General features: G+C 36.5%; 1 protein-coding gene across 1 annotated transcript; it reads left to right on the plus strand.

Annotated features, from left to right (window-relative positions):
• The first annotated feature begins 743 nt into the window (after positions 1–743).
• LOC131878634 (uncharacterized) lies at positions 744–2,670 on the plus strand. The gene is made up of 5 exons (XM_059224698.1): positions 744–1,018; positions 1,251–1,362; positions 1,444–1,622; positions 2,320–2,395; positions 2,462–2,670. Exons 1-5 carry the CDS (start codon positions 957–959, stop codon positions 2,510–2,512), a joined length of 480 nt encoding a protein of 159 aa, XP_059080681.1. The 5' UTR covers positions 744–956; the 3' UTR covers positions 2,513–2,670.
• The last annotated feature ends 5,877 nt before the right edge of the window (positions 2,671–8,547 follow it).

The raw sequence follows: 8,547 nt of genomic DNA on the forward strand, positions 1-8,547 counted from the left end.
ATTTCTGATTGTCTATGCCTTTAAAAACATTCATGGCCTGTGTTCTAATGCAGGGATCAAGTACAGTCTCAATGACAGGCGAGGTATAACATGAATGCGATGTTCAGTTGAAGGTTAACCATAGAGAAAGCAAGTTATCTTTCACTTTGAAATCAAATTTCGTATTGTTTAGAGGCCCTACCTTGTACAATTTCCTGCCTGGCAATATGAGGCTTTTTTATATAGCCATTGACCAACTATCTGGTTTCAAATATGATTTAGATTTATTTCTTAAAACTACACGTAACCAACCCAAAGTCCAGGGAGAAACGCGATCCGCCAACATAAACTTGTAAACGGATCAATATTTTTATCGAACATGGCTATACCCTTCATATGGTATTGATTCGTCATTAACTATTGCAAGCATCGGTTTAAAAAAAACATAGAATAATCCTTTAATTCTAAAGAGATGTTCTGAAAAGTAATTAAATTGTAATAAAATTTTATTGGTTTACAATTTGAAATTACCTGCAATTGTTAGTAATTATATTTCAAACTGAAGAAGTCGCAATTAATTACATCTGAAACAAATGTATCTGTAATTGCATTTTTTTTACATTTAAAAATGGAATTGCTACAGGTCTGGAAACAACTCAATCAGTTTTCATAAAAAATGTTATATTTTACATGTTTGTTATAATATCCCCAAATGTAAGATTGAAAATGTGACCTGGAAAAAAAGTTTTTCATTCGTGACAGATTCCTCTCCATTGATTGAGTGTGGTTTAACGTTACTACTGTAATAATCACACCTGGATCTTTCTTTAAGAAGTCTACATGCTTCTAGGTGGCAACTATTGATTATTTTGACGTTGCATGTTTGTGTTTTCTGCAAGTTCCACAGATAGACATTGGCCCTCCAAAAATATTCTTTGGCAAGGAAAAGAAGAGTTATTCCCTTGTTTTTCACAATTATGGCACGTGTTGATTTTGATATCGGAAAGTACTCGTTTGATCCAACCGATAGAACATTGAAGTGAGTGAGCTTGATTCTGTCGAGTCTTGTGAGATCGAAAAATACTACGTACTTCAACATATAAGGGTCCTTTCATTAGGAGTTTTCTAAAGAATAGGTTGTTCATTCAACTGTCCATTTATTATACGCATGACAATGGACCCCCATTGAGCGTGGATCTGGGGCTTCATGTGCTCATTCCGTTTAGGTCAATGGAACTACGAGCAAGTGACCAAACTCGCTTCTTTTCCAGTCGTTACAGAAGCAATCCATTTCGGCCTCCGGATGTACTGGGAGCGTCTAATCAGGATTTTGATCATGTCTCGGAACAAACTGAAACATTTCAAGCCATTCACGTTGAAAAGGTACAACAGACTTTCTTTCAAAAGCATAATAGAGCACCAAAAATATTGCACTTAAAGGACCACTAACATTTGTGCTTTTAGAGAAGATCTTTAAAGATTGGACCATCCTTAAGAAGTGAGGGTGAAATTGATGACCGGACAATTCATCGCGAAAACTACACTGAAGATATACCTAGAAAGGTGGAACGAACATTTCTAATGAAAGGGGCCAGAGATGCCAACATTCAACCCAATGGTGGCATTGAAGACACGCCATCCGAGTAAGCTTCTCAATCTAGATACTGTTAAAAAAATGAAAAATAAGATATGATGAAGAAGGCATCTTCAAGTGCCTGGCAGAAACTGGCAGAAAAAGAAAAAACAGGAAACGTTTGTGTTTGAACAAGTTTAAGACATTTCTCTTCAAAACTTATGGATATTACAAATCAATTTGAAAAATCTAATTTCAGCTTTATTATGCTTGGAGGAGTGGGTGTTATCTATGAATAATTTAGAAATAGATCAAGAATGGTCTCTTGAGCCTAACTGTGCTTGAATTGAGCCACAACAAACCGCTTAAGCTCAGAGTTTCCAAATGGAAAGACCCATAGTTTTTTATATTTTTGAAACAATTGAGTTTGGCGGATTCAAGTTCCATTATATTAAGTGGGAAAAGCTGTGCATCTATTGTGATTGCAATTTAAACCTTTTTGATCAATATTCTATTCAACTACACACAGCCTTTGAACAGTACTGTTTGAGGTATCCAGTGCAATTCCATTTGATATTAAACCTGTGTACGATAAATATCAATTGAGCATACTTGATATTACGAGAAGAAATTTAATAAAGAATACAAACCATTTAAACCAACATCTTTTTTCAACCATTTCAACCACATATGACAATTATTTAACATGTCTGTTTTTTTCTGAACCTGTTGCCATTACAGTGTATTTATGTCATTTATGCCTTTAGATATGACCACAAATATGTGGTATTTGGTGTTGTTGAACGGGCTAAACCTTTGCCTAATTGGTACAAATGGGACAACGTAAGTAGACATCTTTTATGATTTTGGGCTTTAAATATTTGTTTACAATTTTGTGGTTCAATTTAGGTTCGTAGTCCATTTGGCACAGATGGAAAAGATTCCGGAAGTGTTTCGTGAGGTTGATGATTGATCAATTTCCAAAGTTCCGCAAAAATATATATATATATATTGTTCCACCTTCCATCGACCTTTAAACTATAAAACGTCAATAAACATGCAGTGCGAAGTTGTATATCTTGCATGCAATTTAAAAACACTATTATCTCGTCAATATCTAAGAAGACTGACAAACTCATGAGTGATTGTCGATTTTCTTGAGATTTTAAAATTTTCGTTCTTATAAACTTTGTTCTACTTTGCCTTAGTCCTCGAAATATAATGCTGTAATGGATAGACATCTAGAAAACTTGATAACGGGTCGGCCGAGGTGCTATTCTGGCTCGATATCGGAAAATTGGTGAGGTAATTTTCGCTTCTAACTCTACCGAGGGGGCCGAAGTGCCTGACTTTCATTCATGAAAGCCCAATATTTGAAATGATATTCCCCATCTGAGGCAAGTGGGAAAAAGGGACCAAGTGGTCTTTATGTGAGAATCAGCTTCATTTTTATACTTTCTTTTCACATTTGGAACACATCTGGCTCCAAAGGTCAATATCAAGCGAACATACAGATGCTAATCTTACATGATGTTGGGATTGGGATAGGTTTTATCATTAATTGGGTGCTGAGAGGGCAAGAAAAACAATACCGGCTTGGTCAAAGATACTGATCGCCTCATCCCTTTAGCTCGGTCGCTTTCACAATTAGTCTTGCTCCAGATGTCAAGCACAAAAATGCCAATTTGATCCTCGATTTTTTGGTACTTTCAGAGGCAGAACACCCAATTCATTTCATGAGCAACAACACCAACGATGAAATTACGTTATGTTGGTGGAAAGAGCACATTCATCAGTTAAAAAGCTAGTTTTATTGACAATTGAAAACGCTCATTGTCACTTTACTACCATCTTTATAAGAAGATTCTAGGGGAAACTACGACATGAAAATAAGTAAACGAATGAGTTGACAAGTTGCGGGCTTTTTAGACAATATGGTTAAAGTAAACAAAAATAGATCTATGTTACCTAAACTTGATCGGATGTCCGATGACCGATCACCCGGTTTTCAAACCAAGATGGTCTCTTGGAGTTAATCACACAGTTGTATTCGACTGTTCAGCAAACCTCAGGACATTGTGAGTAGGTGTTTCAGAAAGTACAAAAAAATTTAAGTGCTGAAGCCAATCGAAAACAGCATTCTTGAAATTTCGAGAAAGAAATATCTGCTTAAAAATCTCAAATTTTCTAAACCATCCTAGAGCCATTCATTCATTCAATTTTGAGACCCCTATGAAGAATCCGTAAATAAATCCGATTTGCTTTGAAATATACCCAAAAATTGTTCTGTATCTATCTTCATGTCATTGTTTCCCCTAGAGCCACTATAGTGGATATAGTATAGTTTGTATAGTATAGTTCTACTATAGTGGCTCTAGTTTCCCCAAGAAGAGATGGAAAATTGAAATTGAAGGTCAATCCAAGAGTCGACCGCTGTCAGCAGATGAGTGTCAGCTCCAGAGTGTCTTACCGTTGAACGGGCACATTATACGTAGGAGGAATTGTAGACTCATATAAAGTCATTTCAAAAAATTCCAACAAATGCCAAAGTTAGTTTACGTATCCAACTTGTCTATTTCTGATTTTTCACCTTTGGCAAATCAAAAGTTTCCTCAAAAAAAGAACCATCATATCGACCAAAAAACGTTTGAAAGTAAACTAAATATTGCTAACATATCCTGTATAGTGACTGACTATGAATCAAATATTGTGAAAAAAAGGAGAGTGGGCAAGCAAAAGCGGTCGCTTTACAATATCAAGGTTGAAGCCAAAACCGCTCGTTATAAATATAAAATCAATTCCACTCCTAACAAACAATTACAATTTCATGGCGTAATCCTTCCTTTGGGATTGAAATGATTAAGAAATTACTCAGGCATTACATCCCTGAATCTTCTGCGCTTTTGTCTTCTCCTCACTCAAACTAGCAGTAGTGCATTTCCCAAAATAAAATGCCCCAAGGCTTATTGGAAGGGGTGCATGTAAAACAGCTCTTTTAAGCCAAAAATGGAAAATAACAGTAGTCAAGCAGATTATTCTTTCACTTTGACATATTTCTTTGTCTTAATTGCCAATTTGTTTAAGACAAAGAAATATGTCAAAGTGAAAGAATAATCTTTAAAAATATGAAAATAGAACAAGTAGCTGAAAGTTGGACTTACCCATCGTAGTTCTGATGGACTGGTTTTGAAGGGATAAAGAATTAGCACTTGATAGCTCTATGCCTTAAATATGCTATCAATAAAATTGCATCATACCCAAAACTATTTTTAACAACATATTAAGATTATTTTGAAACCATATCCTTTTGAAACTCTTCAGTATCCAAGCAATCTTAGGGTTGGGGAATCAGTTAACGGCGTGAATCTACCAATACCCTAATACCCTTGACAAAACACCTTTTTTTTGGAAATTTAACTATAAATGGCTCCCTTTTTAACGAAAACTCTGGTAGCGTAAACAATGTACGACCAGTGTCATATCGCTCAATAAGGTGATTATGACATGCCAAGTGCGAAAATGTTTTCCGCTTCTACCACCATGATCAACTAATCAAGTGAAAGGTTTGTTAAAATCAAGTTGTTTTAAAAAATGTGGATCAGTTTTTGGAGGCTTTATGTTTCCACAAGGTTGCTTACAAAAATTAAGAATGTACATGCATTCAGTCAGAGAGTAATCCCTTCTGGGCGAGGACAATGTGAATTGGCGGACTTTTACTGTCTCATTTAATATTCTATTTCATGCCTTTAAGCAAGAACAGACATGAAAGTAGAGGTTTGTACATTTTCAATTCATAATAAACACTTCTTAATTCAGCATACTCGTTGAATTTGATCAATTCGACCTTTGTTCCAGAAAGTGGCAAATAAGGTAGAAAAACTGGCAAATATTATTATTAGATTTTTGCACCCTTACTTGTGAGAATCCGGGGGGAAAATGAAAAAAAATGCACCACAATCATCAAAACTATATCATACTTTTATTAGCAAATTTAACTTGTTCAAGTAACGAAGCTCCAACAAAGCTGACTGGACAATTTGATCCGAAGTCTTTAGTTCTCGTAATTAGGTTCTCAGCTATGCCCGCGTAATATGCCATTAAGGCAATTTTTCCCTAAAGTGGTAAAATGAATTTGTGTTGCTTTTGTGCAGTACAAATGTAACAAAGAGTTCGTGAACAAAGTTATCCATTTAATATAAACATTAAAGACTCACACATTTGGGTTCACATTACCCGTTGCACTTGAAATAGAATCTTTCAGATGAATGATCTGATTCTTCCAAAGTGACGGGATCAATACCCTTGGACTGTACTATTTACTGGATTGAATCATTGCTCTATTTGCCAACACTTTTTGAAATTGAGATGCATTCCGCATTTTATGCGAAACGGATGAATGATGCAAGACCATTGCCCATCAAAATCGGTCCTATCGCCATAAACAATCGCTTTCTCTCTTGAGTGGTGACTCGTGAATATCAGTCAACCCTATAGCTTCCACGGTGCTTGATTGCTGATAATGCGAGCAGGAAGTGGGCTCAAAGGGTTTTCGAAGCGATTTGTCAATTTGGCACCTTTTGTCGTCTAGCTTCTCCATCCAAACAAAGAAGGTTTAAACTGGGAGGACAAAGGCAAATTTGAACTAGAAACACACATCTCTGCCATTCGACCATTACTTGTTTGTATGCAGCTTGCTTAAAGTTGCCTCCTTCTTGAATCTGCTCTTTGGGCATATGAATGCAACATTATTATCATAATGAAGAAGCCAAGGTTAAGTAGACATATTCAGGGTTTTGGAGAGAGGAATTGGAACAGATTACTTATTTGCATGATCTATCTCTCAAGCTTTGGCCGCGAGCAGATGTTTCATGTCATCTATTTGGTCAGCGATAAGAAAGATGGACAGAAACCTCGTGAATTGATATTGAGTACCGTTCTCAACAACAGACGGTTCGATTCAGTTGTAACTATGAAATATGCCAAAGAAAACTACATCCAGATCAAAGTCGAGGATAAGATGAGTTCTTTGGCAAGACCCTTCAAGTCCAATAACGGAAACTTCATTCCCGGCAAAAGTTGAACCGCAAAGCTAACAACCAGCGAAAATTTTGGCCCCTTTCTTTTTTTGTTTGAACTTAATATTAACAAGAAGACATAGAAACATAAAATTTAAAAAAACATAATACAGCCACAATAGTTAGCTATTGGTTACCTGTTCCTGTCTGAACGTGTTTTAATTAAGCCGTTAAAGCAAGCATAATAAAAAGGCAAAATGTCCATATTGCATTGATTGAGTTGAAAGAGGATCAAATATTGACGAAATTTAAAAGGGAGTCCAACTTTGGTTTCCGTCATAAAAACTGCAGGTACCTTGATTTGGACATTCCAGACGCTTTAAGCAAATTCTGGTACACCTTATACGTAGCATTTTTCAATCAAGGGACTTGCATGTAACCAAATTAGGTGCGATCTCACCGTAACCAAACAGCACCAAAATGTGAGGACATTCTTCATCCTCGTTAACTTCGTGTCAAGTGTTTGTGCCCTTGCTCTTTGAGTTCCCAGTTTCGTCCTTCATTTTGAACTTCAAATTAACTCCGCCTTACCAAGAAATTGGGAGAGACACGTGACCTCATTTCAAAATATCTTCAGCATTTTCAAATTAAGGTTTCTCAGAATCCCAAACAAGTTACGGGAGTTGCTTAATTGGTCATCCACGACTTCGTCACAAATTGATGAAAATGTCTTGGGTTATACATACACTTGCTCGAGGGAGAGTGTATCAAAGTAACCTATTCGGCAAACTAAACAAAATTGTTGTACATTTGTTAATAATTTCTAAAACGTCGGCATCCATTCTTCAATCACAACCAGATTTCTATTTGAAATTTGTCCAAACCCATGAATGCATTTCATATCAATCACATTTGAACAAATTCCCACATGTTAATCAATTAATCAAAATCAATGATAATCTAATGCATTCCTTTCCAACCGTCAAGAGAACGGGTTTATTAACGTGTAAGCATGCGCTAACAAGGTGAAGTGAAAACAACTTTGTTTGATCAATGATCCTATTTGAAGATTGGACCTAGGTATATAATTTAAAACTGAAAGCGACGATCGAGGGAGCCATGCCATCTAGGACTCGGAAAAAGTTGCTCTTTTTGACAGAAGCGTTTTATTACGTGATCTAAAGTGATTATTTCTGGTGACAAAATTGGCACTATTTTTCAATCAACTTGACTCTGGTTTCACTTTCCACCTTCATCCGAGCTCTAAAACTAACTATCGAAAAAAGTTCTTTAATGTTCAATTGGGATTGCAAACCACTTTGCGAGTTAAATCCGGAATGAAACGTTTCCTCAATTCGTGACGCAATAACTTTACATGAATCCCTTCTTTCATCCTGCTACTGCTCGAAACAATCTTTATTAGTAAAATGCTCTCTCACATTCTTTGGTTGTAAGAGAGACCAGAAGCTTGGTTTGGGATCAAAGTTTTTCCACGCGCCTTCTTCACCAACCAATCTCAGAGGTTTCCATGGGGAAATCAAAGACCCACATCAAGACTTCCTGTATGGAATGTAAACAAGTGGATTTGTGGCAAGTTCACAAGATTATCCTATTCTAACAAGTCCGTCTGGAGCGCACACGGCGTGTTTTCTGCCATTTATCAGTTCCTTGCGAACTGATGGAGGAAAAGTTAATTTAACCCATCATTGAACATTTACGGATATAAAGGAGGGTCTGGAGATGGCTGAAAGAAAATGACTTGGAAAGAATTTTGTGAACAATGGGTTCGGATAAACAAGGATAAAATCTGGCCCGGTCTTTTGGCAACGTAGGCGAAGGCCTACCCGCCACTTTTGTGCTACGTAGTCTATTTCCTATTTATTAAAAGGTTCACCATTTCGCGAGACGTGACAAACCTGAAACGCTTAATTTGATTTTCATGACTCTGCCATTAAATGGCGTCTAGTAGGTAAAGAAAAA

Source organism: Tigriopus californicus, chromosome 3, assembly GCF_007210705.1.
Source record: "Tigriopus californicus strain San Diego chromosome 3, Tcal_SD_v2.1, whole genome shotgun sequence".
NCBI lineage: Eukaryota > Metazoa > Arthropoda > Copepoda > Harpacticoida > Harpacticidae > Tigriopus > Tigriopus californicus.